This window comes from Prionailurus bengalensis, chromosome D2, assembly GCF_016509475.1.
Source record: "Prionailurus bengalensis isolate Pbe53 chromosome D2, Fcat_Pben_1.1_paternal_pri, whole genome shotgun sequence".
NCBI lineage: Eukaryota > Metazoa > Chordata > Mammalia > Carnivora > Felidae > Prionailurus > Prionailurus bengalensis.
Window position 1 is genome coordinate 49931498 of NC_057351.1, and position 27922 is coordinate 49959419.

A 27922-nucleotide genomic window follows, 5' to 3' on the forward strand; every position below is an offset into this window, starting at 1 on the left:
TTCTCAGCTCTTTTTCATCATCACTTAATCCTTACAATCATCTAAGGGAATAACTAGTTTTATCCCCATTTTACAGATGAACTAACTGAGGCTTTCAGAGGTTAGGGGACTCACCCACAGTCACACTCTAGCTTAAAGACAGGCTTCAACCAAAGCAGGCTCATTGCAGAATTTTTTTTTTTTTCTGATTCGCTCAACTGCATTGCCTTCTCAAAGACTGTAAGATAGCTTCTCTTTTGACCTGACAAGTTCATTGTAATTCCCAATATTAGAATCAAAAGCTCTGGATCAGGAAGATCTCAAAGACTTTCTATGCATATTAAAAGGAGATACCATTTTTCATCTATACGATTGGAAAGTATGAAAGGATTGATAATACCTAGTGCGGATGAGTGTGTAGGAAAGTAAGCACTACCAAAAATCATGTACAATGTGTATACTCCTGCTGTTTGGAAGGGCAAATTGCCAGTAACTCTCAAAAAATAAAATTTAAAGGAGACCGCCCAGTGCCCAGGTAGATGGTCACCATGAAGTTCAACTCCTTTGTGACCTTGGACCACAGCAAAAATCTCAAACGCCCCCTCAGTGCCCCCTTGCACATGCACAGGAAGATCCTGTCTTCCCCAATGTCCAAGAAGCTGCAGCAAAAGTACAATGTGCCAGGCCCATGTAACAAGGATGATGAGGGCCAGGTGGTTCAAGGACACTGCAAAGGTCACCAAACTGGCAAGTTAGTCCAAGTGTACAGAAAGATATATGTCATCTACATGGAGTGGGTACAGCATGAGAAGGCTAATGGTACAACTCTCCATGTGGCATTCACACAAGCAAGATCTATTTTCTCACCCCTAAGAGGTGGTTCTCACTAGGCTAAAACTGGACAAAGATCAGAAAAAAAAAATTCTTGAATGCAAAGCCAAATCCTGACAAGTTTGAAAAGAGAAAGGCAAATATAAGAACTTAATGAGAAAATGCAAGAATGAATATAACCTGTTGTGCAACCATGGTTTAATTGTAGACTTTTAGCCTGACGTGTATTCCTTTGAAACTTTCCAAGATGTCTCTCAAACATTTCGTTTCATTCTTGTTTTGTTATTGATACGTAGCTCTGTAAATCTGCTTTTGTTGTTTTGATTAATAATTTTGTGAAAACAAAATAATAAATAACTATACACACACACACACATACAGGAGAGAGTGAGAGATTGAGAGAGAGACACCTGGATGGATCAACATTTGGCATTATTGTGGATAGGGTATGGTATTGAAATAGGGGAATTAAGTTGGTCTATTTATGATGATAGCCAACATTTACCTGGTGCTTGGGTAGTCTTTAAAACATTTTACATATACTAACCGGTTTAATTCTCCTAACAAATTTTGTTTGCATTTGACAGCTGAGGAAAGTGAATCACAGAGATGTTAACTTGTCTAAGCTCATACAGCAGGTGGCTCCAGAGTACCACCTATACCTCATTGCCTCTTATTCTAGAAGTTCAGATTCCTCTCTTCACTCCACTCCCAGAATGCTCTGCAGTCAAGCTTATATTTCCAGAAAGGAGATGGGAAACACCTTCTCTGGAGGATATCACGAATCCTGGAGAAAAGATCCAAAGATATTGACAATGGGTGTCTCCAAAGAAACGGCTGAGCCAGATCACCTTACAGTGAAGTCCAATCATCAAGTTCAACCCCTTACTTAAACCTTCAATTAACTTTTTGTCACACAAGGATCACAAGACATCTAGGGAAAGCCTCTAAAATGAAAGACAGAGACCAAAGCACATAGAAAACAAGCAATTTGGAAGAGAGACTATTCAGACATGTAAAAACATAAAAGACAAAATATTTTTTTGAAAAATAAAACATAGGTTATGAAAAAATCAGACAATAAAAATAGTTGTTGGGAAATCCAGCATAATGGTAGAAATAGTAGCAATAATAACTTCATAGAAGAGCTGGAAGATAAAGGTGAAATGGAGCAAAAAGATTAAGATGAAAACTAGAAGAAAAAGGAATATGGAAATTAGACAGCCAATACAGGAAGTCCAACATCCAAACAAGGGTAGCTCCCGAGCAAGAGATCAGAGAGGGGATGGAATTATCAAAGAAATAATATTAGAAAATTTCTCAGAGATGAAGGATACAAATTTTCAGTTTGAAGGAATCCATTATGTAACCAGCTTAGCCAATAAAAATACATTCACACTAAGGCTTATCATTATACATGTTCAGAATACTGGTGAAGGAGAGAAGTTTCTTCAATAGTTTAAATATTTTTTTAAAGTTTATTTATTTTGAGAGTGAGAGAGAGAGAGAGAGAGAGAGAGCAAGTGGGAAAGGGGCCGAGAGAGGGCAAGACAGAATCCCAAGCAGGCTCTGCACTGCAGAGCCCGATGTGGGACTCGAACTCATGAAAGGTGAGATCATGACCTGATCCAAAGTCGGACCCTCAACTGACTGAGCCACCCAGGTGCCTCAATAGTTTAAATATTTTTAGCCCATTCTCTTATCACTTGTGTGGTCTATGAGGAGAAGTCCACTGTAAGTGGTAAGTGGTTAAGTCCTAGCATTGTTCCCTCCATATGTAAGACCCCCCTTCTCCAACTCCTTGCTTCTTTCAGAGTTTTCTCTTTGTCTTTGATTTTCTGCAGTTTGAATAGGATATGCCTAGGTGTAGATTTTTTGGTATTTTTCTTGTCTAGATCCTCGAGCTTCTTGGATCTGTGGTTTGGTATTTGTCATTAATTTTGGAAAATTCTCAGCCATTATTTCTTCAAACATTTCTTCAGCTCCATTCTCTCTCCTCTTCTGGTGTTCTAAGTATGCGTAGGTTATATTATTTGAAATTATGCCACAGCTCTTGGGTATTCTGTTCTCTCTTTGGACTTCGTTTAGAAGATTTTATTGACATATCTTCAAGCTCACTGATTCTTTCCTTAGCCGAGTTTGGTCTACTGATGAGCCTATCAAAAGCATTCTTCACTTCTTGTTGCAGCATTTGAATTTCTAGCGTTTCCTTTTGATTCCTCATTAGATTTTCCATCTCTCTGTTTACATTGCCAATCAGTTCTTGTTCTACCTTTTCCATTAAAACCCTTCACATATTTATGTTAAATTCCCTGATTGGTAATTCCAAAATCTATGTCATATTGGAGTCTGATGCTTGCTTGATCTCTCCAGACTGTTTTTTCTTGTCTGTTTGCATGTTGTATAATCTTTTGCTGAAAGCTACAAAGGATGTATTAGGTAATAGAAACTGAGGTACAATGGCTTTTCGTGTGAGATTTATGTGAATCTGGCTAGGAGTTGGGCTGTGTTTAACATTGCTGTAGCTGTAGCTGCAGAGGCTTCAAACTCCTCGTGTCTTTTTTTTTTTTTAAGTTTATTTATTTATTTTGAGAGGGAGAGGGAGCGCATGAGTGGGGGAGGGGCAGAGAGAGAGAGAGGGAGAGAGAGAGAACCCCAAGCAGTCTCTGTACTCTCAGCGTGGAGCCAGATGTGGGGCTCGAACCCATAAACCGAGTGATCGTGACCTGAGCTGAAATCAAGAATTGGACACTTAACTGAGCCACCCAGATGCCCCTGTGTCCTTGTTTGTAACTCCTCTGTTGTCTTTGAGTTTCCCTAATAAGTTCTTAAGTAGAATCTGCACCTTACAGCTCTCTTTGAGCTGTAATCCACTGTTATTATACTGAAGCCATGTTGATGTGGTGGTAGGAGGTAAGGAGGGGAAACATTCATAATCTTAAGAGGAAATCTCCGTCTTGCAGTGGGCCTGTGTCCCTGAGCTGTGGGCTCATGTTTCTCAGAATTCCCCTTTTCCCACCTCCTCTTGTACTCCCTCTTCCTTCCCCAGCCTTAGTTGAGATAGGGATACAAAAGGAAGCTGAAGTTAGGGAATTTCTCACCCCCCGCCCCCACCCCACCCCTGCCCAGGTGAGATAAATCTCTGATAAAATCCCGACCCCTGGAGGGGCACCTGGGTGGCCTGGAGCCTCTTTCGGATTCTGTGTCTCCAGCTCTCTCTGTCCCTCCCCCACTCACACTCTGTCTCTCTCTCTCTCTCAAAACTAAATAAACATTAAAAAATTAAAAAAAAATATATTGACCATTGGAAACCAGCCCTTTTTCATGGAGAATACTCTAGACCAATTTCAAAATGGTTACTTTTACTGTCCCTCTGCCAGAGACACAAGAGAATTTTTCTCAGCTCTTCACCATGAGAGCCTGATGGAGTTCCTGGAGGCACATGAAAGTGTGGAGACCCCTGCCTAAGACTGCAGGCCCCAGGAATTTCTCTCTCTTCTGCTAGATTACACTCATCCTCCACCAGTTTGTCAAAATTGTCATGTAAGTGTACCCACCAGTTAATGGGAGGTAGGAAAATTGATTTCAGCTGTGATTTTCTGTCTCTTCAGATTTCAGGCTGGCAGTTTGCCCTATGACCTCAGTTCTCTGATGAGCCCAAGAAAAGTTATTGATTTTCAGTTTTTAGCTTTTTTCTTATAAGGATGGGAGTGATGAATTCCAAGCTCTTTACAGGTTGGGGCTGAAGCCAGAAGTTGATAAGTTTCCAAAAGCTTCCAGAAAAAGAGGGGGGAAGAAGTCACATGTGAAGATCAGGAGTCAGAATGACATCAGGCTTTCTCACAGTAACACTGGAAGCTTGACAATAACAGGGCTACGCCTTCAGAATTCTGGGGGAAAAAAAAATCTAACCTAATATTTTATACTTTGTCAAACTATCAATTGGGTATGAGCATAGAATAAAAATATTTTTAGAAATGTTTAAACATACAACTACCCAAAAAATTTTCACTTGTCACCCTACGCTTATCTGGGAAGCTGCTTTGCTCAGAATAGTGAGATAAAACAAGAAAGAACAACAGCCAATGTTGAAAAAAGAGTTCCTGATAAAAATATACCCAGGCATTGGTTGGAATGCTGAACATACCCCTCCCCATAATCCTCCAGTCAGGATCGTTCCGGTAGCTCTGCACATTAGCTACAACTTTGGTGGTCTGACATATCCAAGTGCCCTTTCCCAGCCCTTGGCTTTGCCTGTACACACTGAGGAAGTACCATGTGTCATTAATAAAGTATAAAGAGAAAGAGGAACAAAAAACAAGAAAGAAAAGAAAACATGGGTACTGCTATTTTTTTCAGTCTTCTGGAGCTTTCTTAACTTTAATTTAGATTATATGCATGTCAAACTTGTTAAAATTATAAAAGTTACTTAAGTTTAATTTTTTAAGTTAATTTATGTATATATTTTTTTTTTTTGAGAGAGAGGGATAGAGAGCGAGTGAGGGAGGTACAGAGAGAGAGGGAGAGGGAGACAGAGAATCCCAAGCAAGATCCACACTGTCAGTGGATGCGGATGTCAAGACTGATGCGGAGCTTGAACTCATAAACCTTGAGATCATGACCTGAGCTGAAGCCAAGAGTCAGACACCTAACCGACTGAGCCACCCAGGCACCCCAAGAATGCTTAGGAAGATGAATTCTCACTGCAAACTCGTTGAGAATTGGTGACAACGTTAAGTGAAATAATCTCAATTCATTCTAGTTTGGAATGTTTGGTGTTTACCTGATAGAGTGAGCACAAAAAAGAGGCAAAGACTTTTAATTATCTTTTATTATTATCTTTTATTTTTGTATTGCAAGTGATGAATACTCATAAACTAACCTTTGAAAGTGTACCATAAAAGGCACTACATAAATGGTTACACTATGGCATCGCCAATATAACACTTTTGAAAAATGAAACAAATAAGTGAGGTCATTGCGGGAGTAAGTGCTTGTGGATTGGTTAAAAAATAATCCAGTCTCAATATCACAAGTAGATGCAAAAAAGTGCCGTGTGTCAGACTTGGCGCGCTCTGGAAACCACTAAATGACCCTGATAATGACAAAGGCATTGTCAATAAAGATTCAAGTGAACAGCTCAAATAATACTGTTTCATGAAATGAGAGAGGAGTGAAAACGGTGCATTACTAAATGAATATTATCTCATGTCACATAATGATTTTGAACTCGTATGGGAACTAAATTGATTATTCTAAGTAAAATAAAAGGAAAATGAATTAACTTCCAAACTGTTTCCCAAACACATCTCCCATTTTTGTCGTGGAGGTGGTAGTGAATGACAGCAAGATAAACCTAATGGTCGTTCCTCAAGAGCTGAGGCCATCGTTTCATATTTGTATCTTATGCCCATCTTACTAAGGAAGTCCCTTGCCTCCCTCTCCGCCATATCACCCTGTTTCTTGTCTTCACAGCCTGATCACTAAATGCTATTTTCCTGTTTGTTTGTCGGTTCATGTGCTGAAAGTCCACCTCCCTCGTGAGAATGTAAGCCCGATGCAAGGAGGGGCCTTGCTGTCTTACTCCCACTGAACGCATCCCGGAACTTACCCAATGCCTCCCAGATCATAGGCATTATTAAATTAATTATGTCAAAACTAATTCAAACTCATTAAATTTGTCAAAACTAAATAGATGGAGTGAATAACGAGCACCTGGTAGACCCAGTAGAATATGGGCATTAGTTCAATTTTCCTCACAAATTTGGGGACGTCTTCTGATCATTGGGAGCAAAAGAGCCTTCTCTCCAAACAGTTCTCACAAGTTATGGAGTTAATGGTGATCACTGGTGTTGAAATCTTCCTAATCACTAAATGGAATCATAGCAGGGTTGTAGCTATTAGCAGCCTTTGCCCTGTGGGAAATTTCTCAAGAGCTTATATAACCCTCTTAGTTACAGAGAAACGTGGTCCACTAAGCAGCTATTGCATGAGGTCCGACACAACAGAGGAACTGAAGCAAACATGAGAATAAAATGGTGCTCTATATTCAAAAGCATAATAACTGGTTTACTCCTTTACCTCAGTCGCACATTTTGCTCTGTTACCACTTTGAAGCCAGATTAATTCTAGTTTCACTTGACTTGAAACCATTTGATGGCTCGGCCCTGACTACACAAAACACTAGAATCTTTAGCATGCAATACAACTCTTTCCATAATCTGGCTGATTTCCTCTCTCCTGGTATCTGGTTTCTCTGGCACTACCCAGGCTCTAGCTGAAGCAAACAGCTTCTAGTTCCCTGAAAAACCCAACTGTTTCTTCTCTCAATGCTTCTCTCACCCTGCTCTCTCTGCTTGGGAAGCCCTGCCCTCCCCCCTCCCCGCCCTGGCCCACTCAAGTGGTCTGTACTCACTGGTTGGGACTCTATGAAAACTTCTTGATCCCCTCCTCTAGGAGAAGTGACCAGTTCCTCCTTCAGATGCAGCCCTCTCCCCTCCCGTACAGACCTCATATTGGGCCTGGCCCACACCTACTCCTGAAATTGCATTTCCTGTCGCTCTTCCCATTGTTTACACACACTGGAATCCTTGCAGCTCCTCAAAATCTCCATTCTCATTTGCCAGGAGTAAACAATGTCCTCCCAGGGATTCACACGGTGTGTTCCCGACTTCATCTGACTCCACTCAAACATCTCCTTGGAGGAGAGGTTGTCTTTGACCACTCTACCAACGATGTTTTTCCCCTTCCGCTTTCTAAATGGAACTACCCCCTCTCTCGCCCTTTACCTCACCTCATTTTCTCTTTGTAGTACTGATCTACCATTATTTATTTAGTGATTATCTATCTGTCTGTCTTCCTTCTGGAATGTAAGCTCTGGGAGGGTAGGTTTTTGTTTTGTTCTCTGTTGTAAATATTGTGAATAACACCCGTGACACTTTTTGACACAAATTGGTCTGAGACTTATCTCCCTTGCAGAACAGCAGGAGTTATAGCCAATTCCTGTTGGTTTCCTCAGCTCCTTCCTGGCGCAAAGTAGCTTCTTATTCCCTGTATGACTGGATGAGGTCAAGCATAAATTACCTGAAATAACAGTTCCCATGAAGGGGACTCTGGATCTGTGTATGCTACCTAAGCTGAAGAATACAACTATATTTCCACAATTCCTTTATCTAAAACTCCTGGCACCAGATGTTTTTCAAAATTCAGAATTGTTCGCTACTTAACATCCCTGGTAGGGTCTGGGGTGGTACCCTGTAATCAAACATATCAGTAGCTTTGCAACAAAACATGAGGAGTCCTACAGAGTGTGATGAATAATCCTGAAGTCAGCTTTGTCTGTCAAGTGAGTTATCAAGATACATTTTAAGAGTTTGGAATTTTGGAATTGCGGACACAGGGCTATGGACATGTACTAGCATAGGAAGATCTGTATTTCTGTGCTACAATGGGCTCCCCACATTCTAGAAGATTAGATACCACTGATATCACATGTTCGTTTAAGACATCTGTTTTTCTCTTCCCAGTACAGCTAACATGTCCTATATGCCAGCCTTTGTGCTAAGCTCTTTAGATATGGAGGTAAAAACTGTATGCCCCATTTTATGAACAAGGAAACCAGGGTTTAGAGAGAGGGTTTAGTGGCTTACCCACACAGCTAACCAATGGCCAAGCTAGATCCACACTGAAGCTGTCTCACAATCAAAAGCCGTGCTCTGGAACACCTGACCGTCCTGAATTCATACAGTTCAAGATAAAAATTCCTTAGTCTTGTCAAGTTTCTTTTCAATGTTGAGCCAAAGGAAAGTGTCTATGATTCAAGTGAATATAAAAATCCTTGAGCTACGAGTTTCTCATTATAAAAAAAGGCTGGCTGGCTATATGTAGCCTACATTTATCGATATTTGTATAATGGAATAATTGATTTCCTCAGCTAAACTAATGTTTTACACATTTGCAGTGAAAGATCAAGTGATTCCAGATAATTAAAAAATTATATAATTATACTAACTTGCCCTGATTTCTTCTGCAGAACCATAATCCAAGGTCTGCTATTCCCTGACAGAGGAGTGTAGGATTGATTGAGGAGAATAATAAAAAAAAAAGGCACTAATGTAGCTAATATGTACATTTTTACATTTATCTTTTTCAAGAACATCTTAGTTGCTTGAATTTTTTAAAGCCAGGTGGAAGTTGATAAGATGTATTTGTGATGACCAAATGTTGAAATTTGGGGGGAGGGGTAACTACCAAAGATAGTAATGATATTCTGGCAATGAATCAGTTGTATAAGAACAATAAAGGTATTTTAAAAAAATCCCTGCTTAGAGCTACAAGCTTCAACTGAAGACACCCTTATGTGAAAGCCTCAAATTATGAGATGAAGAGGAGCTAAAATACAACACACACTCATTTTATGGCACAAAAGCAGATAATATGAACATGAAGATTAAGAAATGAAAATAACATATACACTAAACACATCACAACAGAAACAGGCTTTATTTCAACCAGACAAGTGAATACTTCAGTTAACATCGAGTTCTCCAAGACGTGAAGATATGGCAATTAAAGACGGTGCTCAGGAGGCAGAGAAGGAAAGATTCACCACGGAGTAATCATAGTGCCTGCAAAGATCCCTTTCAACAATATGCTCAGTTCAAAGGATTAATCAGTTCTAAGTCATTAGACCTCATGCGTTTCAGTATTTGTACAAGACTCTCATTTGAAAGTTACCCATCGGTGCCAATGACATCTTTCAAAAAAGAAAAAAAATATGTATAGATAGATCAGTACCATGATTTTTTTAATATTAGAAACTGAGATTGAAATGCAGTTTTCAGTTTGAAATACTTCAAATCAAAAAAGTATTATTTAAGATGGCTTGTTACAAAGCTCCTATGTACATACGTGTACAAAACAAATAGGTGTGATTACCTGACACGTCAACCCATGACTTCTCCCCCATCTCCCAATGTGAACGGTTAATCTACTGGGAGACTTCACCCGGGAAGTTCCAATGTCCTGCATAAGGATTTGCTGCCACTCATATGGTGGGTATGAATGAGGACAGTTCATCAGAGAACACAATTTAATATAACCTAACGTAAAGTAAATCCAACAAAACACTGTATATCATTTTCAACTGTTGCCTGACTCATAAAATTCATGAACGCTTTCGATCTCGTGCTTCACTCTTAGTGAGCTGATCAGCCCCTTCATTGGTACAAACAATTACATTAAAGAAAGGTATTGGAGAGGAGAGGGAGTCATCTGACGACAGAAACAGGGGGAAGGACTCTCTTTCTCCATAAGACATTCAAACAGAAAAAAACAAGACAAAAAAAAAAAGGTAAAGAAACAAACAAACAAAATAGTGTTCACAGTAAAGCATGCCAGATTTGTAGTTTCATTTGAAACCAACAGCAAATCATGAAACGTCATGATGAATATAAGTAAAGGTAAGATCTCCTAGAGTAATTACTAAATGAAGTTAAAATTACCACACTGATCAGTAAACCCCAGAAGAAAAATAAACAGCACTTACACTTCGGGTCCTTCTTAAACCTCATACAACTTTTCAAGGTTAATGCATAAAATTCATAGGTTTGGCCTCTCTGCACAAATTGTGTGTGTGTGTGTGTGTGTGTGTGTGTGTGTGTGTGTTTTAAAAATACAGTATACAGAAAAAACTCTTGTATTCCCCATTGTGAATCATAAGCTCAAAACCCAAGAGTAAAAGATCAGCTAGAAGGATTTTAAATTATTTACAAATCCAGCAGGTTCATCTGCCATAATGGCTTGGCTTCCGTCCCATAGCGACATCTACCTTCTCCAGCGACAGGTCTCAGGTCTCTGTTCTCACAGAAGGCTCTTCTATCCACTGTCATCACTACTGGTCATCAGTCATCTTGAACAGTTCCAGCAGTGCCCCAACAGCTCCGAAATAACCCTACAAAAGCAATGGGGAAACTTGTGCACGGTTATCTCTAAACAGCCAGATACCTCCTGTTTTTCATAATTCTGGGAATGCTGCCCCCTAATGTTGTAGATAAGAAAAACTTCAAACCTGAACCCTGTCATGCACAGTAGAACAATGATAATAATATTTAGAAGATATCCATGTTTTTCTTTTTTTTTTAATGTTTATTTATTTTTGAGAGAGAGAGACAGAGTGCGAGTTGGGGAGGGACAGAGAAAGAGAGGGAGACACTGAATCCGAAGCAGGCTCCAGGTTCCGAGCCGTCAGCACAGAGCCGGATGTGGGGCTTGCACTCAGAAGACTTGGGATCATTACCTGAGCCGAAGTCAGACGCTTAACTGACTGAGCCACCCAGACGCCTCGTATACCTGGTTTTCTATATTCAATAAATTAGCTGATGTCAATAAAGTGCTTAGGAAAATGTCTGGCACTTCGTGTGTACTACATGAGTGCTGGAATTGTTAGTGTTACAATTATAAGTGTTAGTGTTTTAATTCTTGCCATGGCAAAATTCATTATTATTACCCGATGAGAAATGGAAGGTAATAAAGTAAATTTCCCCTTCAGCGTCATACGCTTGTGCCAGGGCTCAACCCCAAGCCTGTCTGACTTCAAGGTTGTGTCTCACAGGAGAGAACGCTAAGCTTCCCTCATAGATCTTGGAATGGCATCTAAATCAGCCCGAGATTCACTTGGCTCACCCGGAAAATAAAAGCCCATATTTTTGTGAAAATGAGAGGAAATGAAAAATAAAAATTTTGAGAGAACTTGGTTTCCAAAAGGTAGACGGCTCCGCTCGTGTTGCTGAGTCAACGGTCACCAGTGGAAATGGGAGGCAACGTGCCAGGGGTAATACTACATGGTAGGATCCCTGCTTCTGCTACCACCAGCTAACATTTCTTGAGGGTTCATAATGTGCTAAAAATTGTTCTTAAAAAAAATTTTTTTAGCGTTTATTTATTTTTGAGGGAGACAGAGCACGAATGGCGGAGGGGCCGAGAGAGAGGGAGACACAGAATCCAAGCAGGCTCCAGGCTCTGAGCTGTCCTGTCAGCACAGGGCCGATGCAGGGCTCGAACTCACAAACGGCGAGATCATGACCTGAGTCGAAGTCAGACACTTAACTGAACCACCCAGGCGGCCCCAAAATTGTTCTTCTAAAAAAAGTTTTAAAAAATGTTTATGTATTTTTGAGAGAGACAGAGAGAGAGAGTACGAGTGGGGGAGGGACAGAGAGAGAGGGAAACAAAGAATCCCGAGCAGGCTCCACACTGTCAGCGCAAATTGCAACACGGGGCTCGAACCAACCAATAGTGAGATCATGACCTGAGCTAAAATTGGATGTTCAACTGACTAAGCCACCCAGGCACTCCTACGCTAAACATTGTTCTAAGCACTTTACACGAATTTACTCATTCAATCTTCACAATAACTTTATGAGATAAATATTATTATCATCCCACTTTATGAAGACTCACACAAAGATGGAGATGTACAGTTATTGTCTAAGTTCTCCTAGTCAGTTAAGATGCTGTGCTCTTAACTGCTCAGCTGACCACTTCTCGATCCTGCTAGTGGAACAAATGAGGAGTGAATGAGGACCCCTGAGGCAGGGCAGGAAAATCACCTCACCGGCACCTCCCAAAAGTTCTCTCTCCACCGTGTCCTCCAGGAAGGCCTGCCTAAGCCAGAGTGAATTTAAGAAGCAGAGAATTTTCTGAGAGATATTTACAAGGGACTATAAAAACGCCCCACTTTCATTGGCCATAAAGACTAAGTTACGATATGTACGTAACAAAGCAAGGCCGTAGTCCACAGAGGCCTAGGATTGTACAAACTAATACAGGTGACTACATTTTCACCTACGGAAATGACTTTCCCCAAAATGATGGATCTCACTCCCTGTTTTACCACCAACTAACACCCATGTGCCTTGTAGATGGCTTTTAATTCCCGATGGCTTGCAGGGTTTGTTTTCTGCCTTAGTTGAAGAGAATCTGGACTTAGGGTTGCCAGATAAAATACAGACAAATGCCAGATAAAATAACTGTGTCCTGTGTTTTTAATCACCAAATATGGCAACTCTAGCTGAACTAGAACAGTGGTTTTCTTTTTTCATTTTAATTGCCTTTTTAAAGCTGAGGTGCTTTCTTCTTTTTCAAACAAAACCTTAGGTGGAAACGATAAACAAGCAGATCAAAAGGGAGCTGCTCTGGTTGGAGGGGGAGGGGGGTAAAAGTTCTCGGACTCCATTCCCCCAAAGTTCTATCACTCCATGCTATAGGTCGGCCGAAAAAACAAAAAACAAAAAAACCGGCTTTCTTTAGTATTAAGTTCTATCACTAAGCCTTAAGTCTTTCCTAGTTAAATTCTTACTGTTTTAGCTGCTTTAAGAAAACAAAATATGGGCTTAGAAAACTGTAAGTAACTTATAAATGCATCAGCAACTTTTCAAATAAATAATTCAGTTTGGAGATGAGAAAAATGCCACAGTACTTATTCATTACAAGTTTGCAATATTGGTTCTCTCAAAGTTTTTTCTGCTACAATATACCCCAGGGATTACAATATTACCTCCTGTGATAAATAAACTGTCGCTCTCTATAATACTGATTTTATTTTATTTTTAAGTTTATTTATTTAGAGACAGAGCGAGCACAAACAGGGGAGGGGCAGAGAGAAGGAGAGACAGAATCCCAAGCAGGCTCCATGCCATCTGCCATCAGTGCAGAGCCTGATGCGGGTCTCAAACTCGTGAACTGTGAGATCACGACCTGAGCAGAGATCAAGATCAAGAGTTGGACACTTAACCGACTGCGCCACCCAGGCGCCCCTTAAAGTACTGATTTTAAAGGTGGTGGTGGAGGCAGTGGGCAAAAGAGAGGGAGGCCCCTCGCTTACTGTTAGAAACCTCTGATGTATAGAATTATAGAAACTCCATATATGGGACTCTCTGAATTAACTGATCTCCGCTTCCTATGCAAACAGGTTGCTAACGCCTAGGGACACCAGCCTCTCTGGGCCACCAGGCTGCTCTGAGCAGCCCTGGCACTTCCGTTCCTGCCAGCAGAGTTGTCTGCTTGCCAAGAGTCAGCTGTGTTTATCCTCAGATTTGTTTAGGACACTTTTATTGTTAATGTCGTAATCTAATTTAATTATGTATCATCTAAACCAATAAAAAGAGTACAAAATAAATGGACACTTCTATGAAAATCCAGTTAAATTCTCAAAAAAATTTTTTTTAATGTTTATTTTTGAGAGAGAGACAGAGAGAGAGAGAGACAGAGTGTGAGCAGGGGAGGGGCAGAGAGAGAGGGAGACACAGAAGGTGAGGCAGGCTCTGGGCTCCCAGCTGTCAGCACAGAGTCCAACGTGGGGCTTGAACCCATGAACCGTGAGATCGTGACCTGAGCTGAAGTTGGATGCTTAACCAACTGAGCCACCCAGGAACCCCCAGTTAAATTCTTGAAAAAGACTGAAAAAAGGAGTCACAAACCTCTCTACGTAGGTGGATACGAAATATGAAAGGTTGAGGAGAAAATCTAGGATTATGCAAACAAATTGCTTCATACGTATCTTTAATTTCTTAACCCATTTTAAAGACACAGATCAGACATCAAAGAAGCTATATAATACTTGCAGATTATGAAAAAAAGGGTAACAGCAGGGGCGCCTGGGTGGCTCAGTCGGTTAAGCCTCCGATTTCAGCACAGATCATGATCTCATGGTTCATGGGTTCGAGCCTCCAATTGGGCTCTGCGCTGCCAGTGCAGAGCCTGCTTGGGATTCTCTCTCTCTCTTTCTTTCTCAAAATAAATAAATAAACTTAAAAAAAAAAACAGAAAGCAAAACAGCAGAGTTCCAATCAGCAGAAATCCATGCTCCAGTTCCAATCCATGCTCAAAATAAACCTTGGTCCTACACTGAAAAATTTGTGGGTGAATGAACATTGATAGATTTTTATATTAAAATGGTTAAAGTAGAGAGATATTTTTTAATGATTACCCATTTTACCTGATTTTTAAAATTATTACTAACCAACTACAAGTCCTGATTGTTGGAGAAGAAAGCTTCCATGTTATATATAGTTCTTCTTTATCCTTTGTCTAAGTGCAAAGTTTAAATGGCAAGTCTTTCTATTTGACCGATTTTAAAACGGAGGGACTCACTCGAAAGTTAGACAACACCCAATACACTCCACGCAGGATGACTAAGTCCATGTAGACTTGACCTACCTCGTGTTCCAAAAACAGAGCTTTTAGCTGTCCTTTGGACCAAAAATCCATTGCATATGCTAGCAGTTTCATGGAGATCATATTGATTCTGAGAAAATTCCCAACAAACACAACTCTGTCAATATTCTGGAAAAAAAATTAAAGGAAAACAATGAAATGATAGTATAAAAGTAGCATGTAGCAAAGACCCAGTGTTCCATATTCCATGTGCTCCCAGGACCTTCAACAGTGAATTTTTTTAAGTGAAATTGTTTCAGCATTTCCGAGAGGAAGTTGAACAAACGTCATAGCGCATTCCACAAGAATGAGAGGGTGAGATTCTGGTTGGGCGAGGCAGAGACCTCTATTGGGCTTGTTTGCAGGTATTATGTTAGATTGACTTAGGTCTGATATGAAATTCAGCTACCAACACACATATATAAAATTGTAATTGGAGTCTAATTCAGCTAAATTTGCTTATGCATTCCTCCAATCCCTCAAACTTCCAGCTATAAATTATTATTATAATCAACTCATAAATAAAACGGCAATGGTATTATTATTCATCCAACAGGTTTGCCCCATTTGCTCTGTACCAAACACCAGGAATACAAAAAGAAACAACTCCCAGTCTCTACCCTTAGGATGTATGGTGGACTATCCTGTTTGGTCAGCATGTGGGTTAAAATATGGAAAAGAAAAATATGCTTGTAGCTTTGGTGACATGGATGTGGATTTGCATTCTGCACACACACTTAACACTGAGCTCAGCCTGACTACCATGCAGAAGTTGGTCACTACCACTCATTCACAGAGCCAGTTGCTATGGTCACTTATGTCAAATGGAAGAGAGTCTTGGAAGCTGACATTATTTTCTGTTCAGTCTATCAGGAATAATCAGGATCTAGGAACATGGCCCCTTAACCGTCACCAGTTTTGACAGTGTAAGTTGATGAGCCCATTAATTACGGTGAAAATTTTCCATGGGTGGACAGGTGGGAGGTGGTTTTAATAAGCTTCCACAAATAACAATGGTAGCTACAAACTGCTCAGACTGAGATGCGACAAGAAACACTCAAAGTAAGAAACTCAGATTGAAGAAGAATTTAATGAAATTTAGGAGTTCTGCCTTTTCACCTAAAACAAGGAAGTCCAACTGGGACTTGACCAAAGCCCCAGTCCTGCATTACGCTGGTAATGAGCCAGAAGGAACAGAATGACAATAAAAGCTGATGGACAGTCCTCATTTCAAATAAATTCCAAGTGAGCCAAAGATATGACTATGAAAAAAAAAAAGAAAGAAAGAAAGACTAGAGAAAATCTCAGGAAATTAGTTTAAAAAAATAATGTTGACGGGGCACCTGGGTGGCTCATTTGGTTAAGCATCTGACTCTTGATTTCTACTCAGGTCATGATCTCACGGTTGGTGAGACTGAGCCTCGAGTTGGGCCTGCGCTGACAGCACAGAGCCTGCTTGGGACTCTCCCTCTCCCTCTGCCCCTCCCCCACTCAGGTGCATGCTGGTTCTCTTGCTCTCTCTCCCTCCCTCCCTCAAAATAAGTAAGTAAACATTTATAAAAATAAAAATAACATTGCAGTAGGAAAGATATAACACTCACATGTATTCTCATGTTAAAAAGCAAGAGGCAATATTCCCGAAAGTGCATATTGAAGTATATGAGGTAGGCTGATATAACGTCTGGTATTTGCTTTTAAATATTTTAGCAAAACAGAGAGGAGGAACAAAAGGAGGAGAGAGGAGCAGAGGGAGGAGGAAGAAGAAAAGAAGAAAAGAAAAGAAGGTGTGTGTGGCAAAGTCTTGATAACTGTTGAGTCTGGTTAATAGATATAAGGAGGTTCTTTATACCATTCTACTCCTTTACGTAGGCTTACCAATTTTCATAATAAAAAGTTGGTAAACAATCAAAGCAAGACATACAATAATATGTAAAGGGTGAATTGTATGAGGTGAGATTATATCTCAATAAAAGTGTTGTTAAAAAAAAAGAATGTTGTAGAGTTTGCTGCCTTTGGAAGGAAATGTTTCTCCTTTATTGCATACAAGATAGAATAAAACCCCAAAAGTGGAGAACAATGGCTACCTCTAGTGAGGCTAACATTTCCAGATGGAAATGGAAATTTCCAGGTAGAAATACTTACTCACTTCCTCATATACCCTTTCGGTGTCTTTAGAACTCTGTGTCAGGTGCTTTTTTTTTTTTTTAATGTTTATTTTTGAGAGAGAGAGAGAGCATGCGTGCGCATGGGTGCATGAGCAAGGGAGGGGCAGAAAGAGAGGGGACAGAGGATCCAAAGCGGCCTCCGTGCTGACAGCAGAAAGCCTGATGGGGGGCTTGAACTCACGAACTATGGGATCATGACCTGAGCCCAAGTCCGACGCTGGGTCCGAGGCACCCAGGCGCCCCATGTGTTTGTATTTTCTATCCAATAACATGAATAAAAAGTTTGATGTTGGTGGAGAAGCATTTTACAGGATTCCAATAATCACAGCAAAAATATTTTAGAATCTGTAAACGTGGTGCCCCTCTATGAAGTAGCCGAGTTCAAGGGCTCTCCACTCTGTGACTCCAGCACGCTAAGCAATGACTGAAGAGCTCACACTATGGCTCTGACAGGAAACCCTGCCGCCACTTTGTGGTGTGCCCACAGGGAGCCTGCGCTGGCAGGTCACCGGCTAATAAAGCCCTTGCCCAAGGTCACCGGGTGGGTGATTCCTCTCATCGGCCATACTTAAAAAAGAAACCCACCATTTTTGCTACACTCCAACAATAAATGGTAGGAAATTGAGATCAAGAGTGAAAAATAAAACCAGTCGACCTCCCCCTAAAGTGATTATGATTTCTGTAAAAAGACCTGCTGGCTCACTCAAAGTGCATGGAAAGCAGGAGAAAGGGCATCTATGACCCTGTGGGGCAGGGACATTGCCATCCAGCTGACCTTTGTGAGTATGTGAGGACAGCCCACTACACACATACTGGTCAGGCTTTGTTTGGCTACCTGGAAAAAACTCCCTTTAAAGGTTAAGGTCAAAAAATAAATCCTCTGTTAAAATGAGTCCCATGACTGCAGTGGACTTTGAAAGGCACATGGCTGGAATACATTCTTTCTTTCCACTTCGGCCTTGCATTTAAACTCCTGGCCTTTCATTTAAACTCCATCTCAGGGACTTAAAAAAGTTGTGACCCTGAGCCACAGACCAGTGGCATATTCTCTTCAAAGTTGTAACCCCAGAGCTCAAAGGCCGGGCTGGCACCACCCCTCATAAAGATCGCCTCTTACCGTGTTTAAAACCCCACTGTTCAACTAGGAGGGGACAGGGGCTGGTTTCTGCAGTACCTGTAATGTTCTATTTCTTGATCTGAGTGGTGGTTATACAGGTGTGTGAAAATTCAAGCTGTACACTTAGGATTTGACTGTCTTCTGTATGTATTTCTATTAAAATTATATTTTTAAGAACTCTTATCACGGATGCGACTGTGATTCTTTAATATAACTTCTATTACCCGTTGCGTGTTACATGTTCCTGACCCCTTTCTTGTCTTCCTAACACAACTCAGTGGGAGCCATGCTACTTTACAGGTCTCGTCTTTCAGAAAAGAGTTCTATTTTCCTGCAGGAATTCTGCAGTGTTTCAAACCATGTTACCAAAACTTTGTCTGTCACCAGCCCCACCCCTTTTTGTGCCTGGGGCTCTGGCTGGCCTCGGCTGTAGCAAGCTCTCTATGCTTTGATAGCCCTGTACAATGCTGCTTGAACTCCATGCCACAAGGCAACACTGTAAAGAAGCTGAAAGCAGAGAGAATATCAACTATTGCAAGTGGAACACCTTACCTGCAGTTATTTGCAAGGATGCACAGTCTTTCCCTCACATTTCAGTAGGTACGTGGTAATAATGATGGTCAGAGAGGCTATGGTACGTGTGGTAAATTTTACCTGGTTTCCATGATTAGATGGCTTACCATTTATTATCCAGTGCCTCTTAAAAATAAGACACATGCTCCTTTCCATTTCCCAAAACACACCCCTCATGTTCTACAAGATGTGATTTAGGACAAAGGGCAGGCTTCCCAAGGATCTACAATTTTGTCAGGGTCAACAGTTTCGCACTGCTAAAGATGATGTGTATGAATGACACAAGTCTTTCTCTGGGTTAAGGCCTTACCTCATTCAACGCACACATCCGAGCAATGGAGCCAATGTTGTTGGTGATGGTGACCAGTGTGGCTCGGGCGAGGTCTTCCTTGCTGATGGAATCTCGCTTTTCCTTACTCATCATGTTGCCAAAGCTATGTTGGAAATATTAGCGAGAGTGTTCAAAATCATCCTCAGGCAGGTCCCACGCTTTCACCAAAGTACTGTGGAAAGCCTTACGAATAACTGTTCAAGTTCAAATGACCTGATTTGGCTACCATGGTTTACAAGCAGACAGGATTACGATATGAATGGTTGGCTGCCCTTTTTTTTTTTTTTTTTTAAATAGGGGCAAAGTAGCATGACTATTAATGGGAAAAAAAAATTTTTTTAATGCTCTCTAGATATATTGACAAGAATGGAACAGGGGAAACTGTTGCAGTTTTCCAGAACCTTCTTTCAAAGCTGCCCTATTTTAAGCACAAGCATCAAAGGCTAAACATCTCAGTGCTTTATAAAGGGTGGGAGATCAAGTCTAAGCTCCAATAACCATAGATACTTGCACCAGGCTGGTGGGTTGACATTTTTAAAGATAACTAAGTGAATGGCCAGGGTGGAGAGGTTGCCTTGTTTAAACACTATGGCTCCTAGCTACTTCGTCTCTACCTTGATGCTACAGCGGATCCTTGAAGGCCAAATCGTTCATAGTCTCCTCCGTAAATGTCCTTCACCAGCTTATCAACATTGGTGCTGTCGCCTTTAGCTGCCATTTCCAGAGCTTCTTCAAAGGTCTCACAACCAGTCAGCAAGCAACATAGGCCTAGGAATGTTCCACCTCCAAGACTGAAGGAACAATAAGGTTTATTTTTAAATTTTACTTTAAGATATGCCCATCCGAGTCCCCAACTACAAGGTCACTAATACGGGTTAATAAAAACAGAAGAAAAACAAAGGGGCACTTGAATTTTGTGGAGGGTGCAAAATAGCTTTAGGGTAGATTGGATTAAAAAAAAAAAAAAAAGGGCAGAGGCTAAAAAGAAACACCAAGGAAAACTTGCCCCTGAATTGAAGAATAAAACCAGAGAAAGACTTTCACTGATTTCCGTTGTGAGACCTTCAGCTAGCCACTAACCTAAGAATCTCACTGAGTCTTCTCACCTATAAAATGGGGCGAATCAGGATCTCTCTTATGTAAGTGGTCTGAAAGCAGCAAATAACCAGAGAAGTGACTGCTATGAAAAAAAAGTGTAGCTTCATACAAATACTTGGAAAAAGAAACCTTGTGTACACGAAGTTCACAAGTGCAGAGCCAGACTGACCTAGGGTTGTGAGGAACAGCCTGCCCAGAAGCTGTTATCTTTTACCTTGACCTCTAGCAGACATAATCTCATTGAACCTTCTTAGAAATTTCTAAATGGAAACTACTGATGGCTCACATACTGGATTTTTTTCTGGTAGACTCTGGAAAAGGTTATTAATATTTTACTTACTACCCAGTAGTGAAAAAATTGTAACAAAGGTCATAAAACAGTTTCAATGCTCAGCTATGTTTTAAAAGCTTTCAGTCGTTTTGGGGAAAAGTCTTCTAAAATAGTCTCTTTAGACAAAATTAGAAACTAATTATGGTAGTTGAGAATGAATTTAGTTGCGTCTTAATGTCAAAGTTACGTGACAGAAAGAGAAGCAGGCTTGGAGTGGAGCTATCACCAGTGACCTCCGGGCAGGGAAAGAGGCACTGACCCAGGCCTGGGTTTCACTCTACCACGTAGACGAGCAAATGCAGAAGAGTCAATTGCTTATGTCAGTTTTGTCCTCGAGCTCCACGAGCTGCTGGCCCTGGGAAGCCCATGTGTGTTTGGGTACTGGCTTTTTAATTCTAAGAGAAAATTCAAGTGGAGGTGAAGGTTATTTTAAATTTAAATTTGAAGCAAGAAACTCTAGGGGAAACTCTATTTTCTGTCAATAACTGTCGACAAGAAGGTGCCAGATTATAGACAGGCACACAGTTCTTTAAGTTGTATCTAAAACCAAACTGTATGTGATATTTCTTAAATAGTGATTCTTACAAAAATACATACTTGATTAAAACTATAGCTCCTTGTGGAAAATTATGTAGCTAGGCACCACCAGAGGCAGCTACCCACACTGAAGGTACAGTAGCAGGAGGAAATAAAGATCTCATGGACATCCCTGCCTTGGCAAGTCCGTCACAGTAGACATTTGGATTTCCTCTAAGAAAACTTATTTACATTTAACACGGTGTGGCACACACCTTGTCGGTTTCAGTCTGCCCTCCAAAGCTAGTATATTTTAGTGGGGACAATTTTTGGTTTGCGTGCCATCTGGATTTGTCTCTGTATGTTTTTAAGTCATTTCTCATGCTTCTAGCTGCTTTCATCCATGCTCATAACCTTTCTTTGAACATCAGGTATTCCTGTCAACCAAGGCAGTCAACAACCTACTCTCGATCTAGGCAACCGGAGACATTGGCGGACTTAGAAAGAAGGCAAATCGTCAACTGATGTGTTGGTATGAGTGGACACGGACGAGTGCTTTGTGTGGCTGGAAGATGACCCGTGGCTCCAGACAAAGCATCGGGGCTGCGTGGGGAAAGCGAGCATGCATGTGCGTCGCTGGCACGCTGCAGATGGGAGGAAAGGACGCACAGTCGCAGAAGAGCACTTTATTAATATCCTCAACCTGCTAACCAGGATTTAATCAAAGTGATTCTCTCGCTCATGATCAGGTACATCAGTTTGTTTCCATAGACACGGTAAGACCCTCAGCAAACTGGAGACAAAAACATACTGCCAGGGAGCAGCTGTCGAATAGCATCATCATCATTTTTTTTTTTTTTTTCCAAAAACCAACAACCTTGTAGTGAGGGATTTTAGGGAAAAGGAGAAGAAACCTTCAATTACTGGGGGCTTGTGCCCTTAAAATAGATTCCAGAACAATGAGATGAGCTGCGCTATTGCTTTCACCTAAGTTCCAAAATTCTTTACATTCCCCTTTTAATAATCTGCACATTCCAATGATGTCAGCTGTAAAGTCCTCTTTTTTCTTTAGCTTCTACAATAAAATTGGAGTAGTGTCAATAGAACAAAAAAGGGGTCACTACCTCATCTAGGATGCGATAAAATTACACATAACATGAAACGAACCATTTAAAATCGTATGCTTAAGGGGCGCCTGGGTGGCTCAGTCAGTTTAGCGTCCAACTTTGGCTCAGGTCATGATCTCGCAGTTTGTGAGTTTGAGCCCCATGTCCGGCTCTGTGTTGATCGCTCGGAGCCTGGAGCCTGCTTCGGATTCTGTGTTTCCCTCTCTCTCTGCCCCTCCCCTCTCTCTGTCTCTCTCTCAAAAATAAATAAACATTAAAAAAATAATAAAGTACTATATGCTAACTAATTTGGATGTAAATTAAAAAAAATAAAAAATAAAATTAAAAAAAATAATAAAGTCATATGCTTAAAAGAAACTGATCTCCTGTAATGATGTGGCTTCCTAAAAATAAAAATGTTTGAGAAAATAGAGTATAACATAATCACAAAAAACCTGGGGTTATAGCCACCAGTTCACAATAGCAGTAGTAAACTTAAAGCTGAAGCCATTTGCTTAGATCAGTGATTCCCAAAGTGTGTTTTACAAACTGACGTTTGTTGCCGACCATAATAGTTTATTTATATCGGTGCTTTTGTAACTTGGAAGCCTTTGGCAGAACAACTCTGGTTGGCCAAGGAGGAGCTGCAGCCCACAGAACTGATGTTTCCTTTCCTTCCCCTACCTGTGGCAGCCCTCGAAAGGGCTCTCTATGAACCTTCAGTCGGCTATAGCATGTTTCCCAAACTACTGGTCGAAAAGCATTTGCAGAGTAACTTGGATATCCAGACAGGGTCTGTTGATGGTTGCAACACACCGGTCATTCATGGGCATTTACCAATAATGGGAATTCATGAGCATGATTACACATGTAATAGAAGCCAAACACCACAATTAGCTCATTAGCAGCTGTTCAAGAAGATGATCTAGATTCCTGGAACTTCCAAGTTTGAGAAAATAGAATTGTGATTGTGATGCATGAATTTGCTAAGTGTTAATCAACGAAATTATAAATATCTCTAACTGAGGAAAAGTGTTTATTTAGCTTGTTACCTTGGGACTAGCTCCTACCAATCAAGGACTCCTTCTGGGAAGAAGTCTGTAGTTTCTTCAAAACTGTACTTGTATTAGGAGATCACTCTCTAAGGTAAAACCAGCTTGGCCGAAATATTCATTTGTCTTTGACACTCCTGACAGTCTTAATACAGTCGTGGGACAGCTGTGATTCTTCTGTGAGCAAGGAAGCTTAGTTCTGTATGCTCACTGAGAAAATGTGTGCCGAGTAGCGATTAACATTCGATATTCTGAACACAAGCAGGATTCAGTCGGAGTGTGTGTGTGTGTGTGTGTGTGTGCGCACGCACATGCCAGGGTTCCTCAACAGCAGTACTATTGACTTTTGGGGTTCAGTACCTTTTTGTTGTTGGGGGCTTCCCTGTGCTTTGTAGGATATTTAGCGGTGTCCCTGGCCTCTAGCCACTAGATGCCAGTCACACCCCACATCCGATTATGACAACCAAAAAAAAAAAAAAAAAAAATGTCTCCAGACATTGCCCAAGTCTCCTGAAGGATTAAATCTTCCCTTCCCCAGTGGTGAATCACACTGACTAATGCGGACCCATCACAGGGCAGAGAAATACGTCTGAAAAACAGTGCTCTTCTCCTAATGGGGAAGTAATAGTGGAGGATTTCAGCACTAGAAATGCCCATAGAAACGACCTAAGAAACAACCCCCTTTGTGGCACAAACAAGGGCACTGAGGCCCAGAGAAGTTCCACGATATCTTCATCTATTAACAACGATGGGTTTGATACCATGTCCAAAACCATGCATTCCACCTGGCACTGTTTCCTTAAGTTATTCCTCCAAAAACGGGTTCTGTGCTCCAATTGGTGGGAGAAACACTTCACACCGAATCCTTCACTTAGAAGTAAGAGAAACTTCCTAGATTTTGTTTACACTAGCATTTCTCAGAGATTTCTGACACTGGATTCTTTTGCCCCTGTGGAATCCCTACGAACAGGAAGCTGGGCACAACTGCCCTTGGGCGTGCGCGCGCTAAAAGCAAGGCGCCCCGCCCCGGTGCAGCTGCGGCACTGTCTTCCCGTCAGCTGCACTTGCAGAGACCCTGTGCCCTGTGCCAACCATTCTGGCTTTCAGCTGGAGCATTTAACTCAGGGTAAAAAAAAAAAAACAACCATTTTTTGTAAACCCAGTTTGCTTTACTGGTTGCAGTGGTGATTTATTTCAAGCCATGCATCCTGTGCCAGGCACCAAGGAAATTCCAAGAGAAGGTTTCTTCCGAAGCCCTCTCTGACCATCCCAAGCATCCTTTCTTCTGAATTCTACTCTCTTATTGTCCCTGCCATTCATTTGGCACTTAACATGGACTGCCTTCTGTTTGGTGTGTGCTAGTCCTTCCCTCAACCTGACCAGTTTCCAGCAGGGTAAGGACTGTGTTTTATTCCCCTTTATATAAAGCATCCTTCTACTCTTTTAACATATCATGCAAGAAATCCTTTCTGGTTGGCTGAGGAGCGTAAGATCCTTCTTTTAAAAATGTACTCAGTACAGAGAATCTTTTTACAAACTGGTCTTCAAGAGAGACGCCTGGATTTAAGTACAGAAAGGTTCTTCTAGTAGAAACCATGTTTACCTGGTCCCTGTAACTCTCTTATAGTTGTCCTTGGAGTACACTGCTAGGATGCTGACACCCGAGCCCATGTTCACCAGCAACATAGGGTATGGGTTATCAAGGCAGTACGGCTTTTTTTGACACAATTCAGGATTTGTGGGATTTTCAAAATAGTAACATTCTGGCTTGCCATTGAAGCCAATGGAGTCGACGTAAAGCAGGCCCTGAATCAGACAGTCCAGTTCATCCAGTTTATGGAGCTGCAGGTCAGCAATCTGAAAGAGAACAGAACCTCATGAGAGAGGCTATGACCACTTCCGGGGAAGCCCCGTAGGCTTTTAGCTGGACTTAAAAATGTGTTATTAACAGTAAAAGCATGACAATATTTTTGAAACACTGAGTTGTGAAATCTGGTTGTAATTAGTCATTCTGCCAGAGAAGCACCTTGGCCGGACATCGTGTCTGCCCAGAGTGGGAAATGAGGGACAGGAAATTGCCTGCTTGCCGGGAAAGCATCCAATAGCATGTGTCATGGGTTGAACTGGTGGGCCCTGAAAGGTATGTTCATGTCCTAATTTTTAGAGCCTGTGACTGTTACCTGATTTTGAAAAAGGGTCTTTGCAGATGTCATTCAGTTAAGGATCCTGAGATGAAGAGAACATCCTGTATTATCTGAGTGGACTCTAAGTCCACTGCCGAGTTTCCTTATGAGACCACAGTAAAGAGCTGATGGCCAGAGGAGAAGGCCAGGTGAAGACAGAGGCAGAGATTGGAGTACTGCACTACAGGCCAACAAACGCCAACAGCCACCAGAAGCTGGAAGAGGCAAGGAACAGAATCTGCCCGAGAGCCTCTAAGGGAAGCGTGGTCCTGCCATCACCTTGATTTGGGTCATGTGGCCTCCAGAACTATGACTGAATCCATTTCTGTTGTCTTAAGCCACTATGTTTGGGATAATTTGTTACAGCAGCCACAGGAAATGAACAGAGCGCATCGCTAAGACCGGGGCTCCCCTGCAGGGCAGAGAGTGAGAATGTTCTGAGAGCAGAGAGAATCCCACACTTCTTTGACACAATGAGGTCCTTAGGGAGGCACAGCGAGCTTAGGAGCTGGAGACAAACACCTTTGAGCCTTCGAAATCCAGCTCTCCTTTTCCCAGGCCTGGGCTTTGGAGTTTAGATAGACTTGGCTTTGAATTCTAGCTCTAACACTTAACTGAGGGATGTGGGGCAAGCTATTTAACTTGTCAAGCCTCAGGCTGCTTCTCTGTGAAATGGGGATGATATCCACTGTACAATGTTGTTGTAGAGATTTCATGATAATAATACATGTACAAAAGGCTCAAAAGATGTTGGCTATTTTATTAATAGTGGAGGTGGTCCTAAAGTGCCTTTTCATGCTCCTCTGAGACAAAAACTCCCATTCTCCCAGGTACAGGGGGAAAAAACAAAATGGGAATGAGTTGGCTGTGGGGCAGGCTTAGGGGAGAATGGCTCCTTTGCATCCTCAAAAGTTTAATTCATGGCCCCCAAGAGTCGTATTATTGCTGGTCCCTATGTCTCGGCTGAGGATAATTTCGCATGGACAAAAAAAGAAAGAAAGAAAGAAAGAAGGAAAGAAGGAAAGAAGGAAAGAAAGAAAGAAGGAAGGAAAGAAAGAAAGAAAGAAAGAAAGAAAGAAAGAAAGAAAGAAAGAAAGAAAGAAAGAAAGAAAAAAATCTAATAATCATCAACATGAGTTGAGGATCATTTCCTATGGACTAAAAAAAAAAAGAAAAAAGAAAATCTAAAAATCATCAATATGACACTGAACTAGTGAAAGACGATAATTTGTCAGGTTTAACTTAAATTAAAAAAATATATATATCTTTGGGGGGCTGCCTGGATGGCTCAGTCGGTTGAGCGTCCAACTTTGGCTCAGGTCACAGATTCACGGACTTCACTGTCTTTCTCTCTCTCTCAAAAAGATCAAGAAATAAAGATTAAAAAAATCTTTAAGAAAATAATAGCTAGTGTTTATTGTGTATTACATGCTAAGAACTTGTAGTAGATCATTTAATTCTCAGGGAACCCAAAAGTAGGTATTTTATCCTTTATGATTAAGGCTCCCAGAGCTTAAATAACTTTCCCTCGGTGATACAACTAGCAAACAGCTCCCAGTGACTCCCTGTTCTTCTCTTGTCTCCACAATGCAAAGTACTTCTGGGATCTGGAAACAACCTATACAAGTGCTGTACTTAGATATTTTGCCAGAAAGGCATCGTTTTCATTATAAAAGTTAGCAGCTGGAAGAAAACTTTTGACTTCATATCACCCATCTGAATTTTCCCATTCAACAAAACCCACTAAATCTATACCTAGAGAGCAGAATTAGTTTGAACAGGTTACCAGCAAGGTGGCACAAGTTTTCTTATACAAAGAATTATTCTGTTGTTTTTTTTTTTTTAATTTAAAGATCTAATTGGCTTTGTTCGATGATTCATGAATTGGGCAGCATATCATCCAACAAGTAGAAAGGAGGTCCCCAGAAACAATCATCCTAAATGACACTTGCTGATAAAGTAAACCTATCTCATACATGATTCCAAACATTTCCTTTTTTTACCAAGTGAAAATTTGGGATGTGATGCAAGTAATCACATACGTTTTAAGGGGGTAATACTTTAGGTAGAAAACTACCTGGAGACTTGAAAAGATTGTATGACAGACATGAAACCCCATGCTCTTCTGCTTAGAGCATTAACCACACCCGGGCTTTGTTTATGGTTCATCAGGTGCCCCTGAGCACAGCGCTCAAAGGCCTGTCCCATCGTAATTGTTTAATAAACATTTTTTCAATGGGACAGGGAAAGTTAGTGCTTCTTGGGTCAAACCAAACTGAAAAGTATCAATTTCATCAGCCAGTCTTGGGACCATAGGTTAACCTGCTTAAAAATTAATCAGAGGTCCATCAACCATATTGACAGCCATGCCCAGAGCCAACATCACAAATGTAGAGACACAGTGTGGCACAGCTTTTATGCTGTGG

The 27922-nt window shown here is 41.1% G+C and overlaps 1 protein-coding gene and 1 pseudogene across 6 annotated transcripts in view; one reads left to right on the forward strand and one right to left on the reverse strand.

Annotated features, from left to right (window-relative positions):
- Positions 1-389: 389 nt before the first annotated feature.
- Positions 390-1017, forward strand: LOC122493541 (annotated as a pseudogene).
- Positions 1018-9293: 8276 nt separating this feature from the next.
- Positions 9294-27922, reverse strand: part of PANK1 (pantothenate kinase 1) — a 102503-nt gene continuing 83874 nt past the window's right edge. For 5 of the 6 annotated variants that reach the window (XM_043596950.1, XM_043596945.1, XM_043596949.1 and 2 more), the window contains 5 exons: positions 24917-25170; positions 19825-20001; positions 19190-19313; positions 15028-15153; positions 9294-10762 (listed from right to left, as the gene is read on the reverse strand). In XM_043596950.1, the coding sequence (XP_043452885.1) occupies positions 10703-10762; positions 15028-15153; positions 19190-19313; positions 19825-20001; positions 24917-25170 (741 nt within the window). In that variant the 3' untranslated portion in view covers positions 9294-10702. The remainder of the gene's footprint in view (positions 10763-15027; positions 15154-19189; positions 19314-19824; positions 20002-24916; positions 25171-27922) is intronic. The other variant, XM_043596947.1, reaches the window with a different exon arrangement.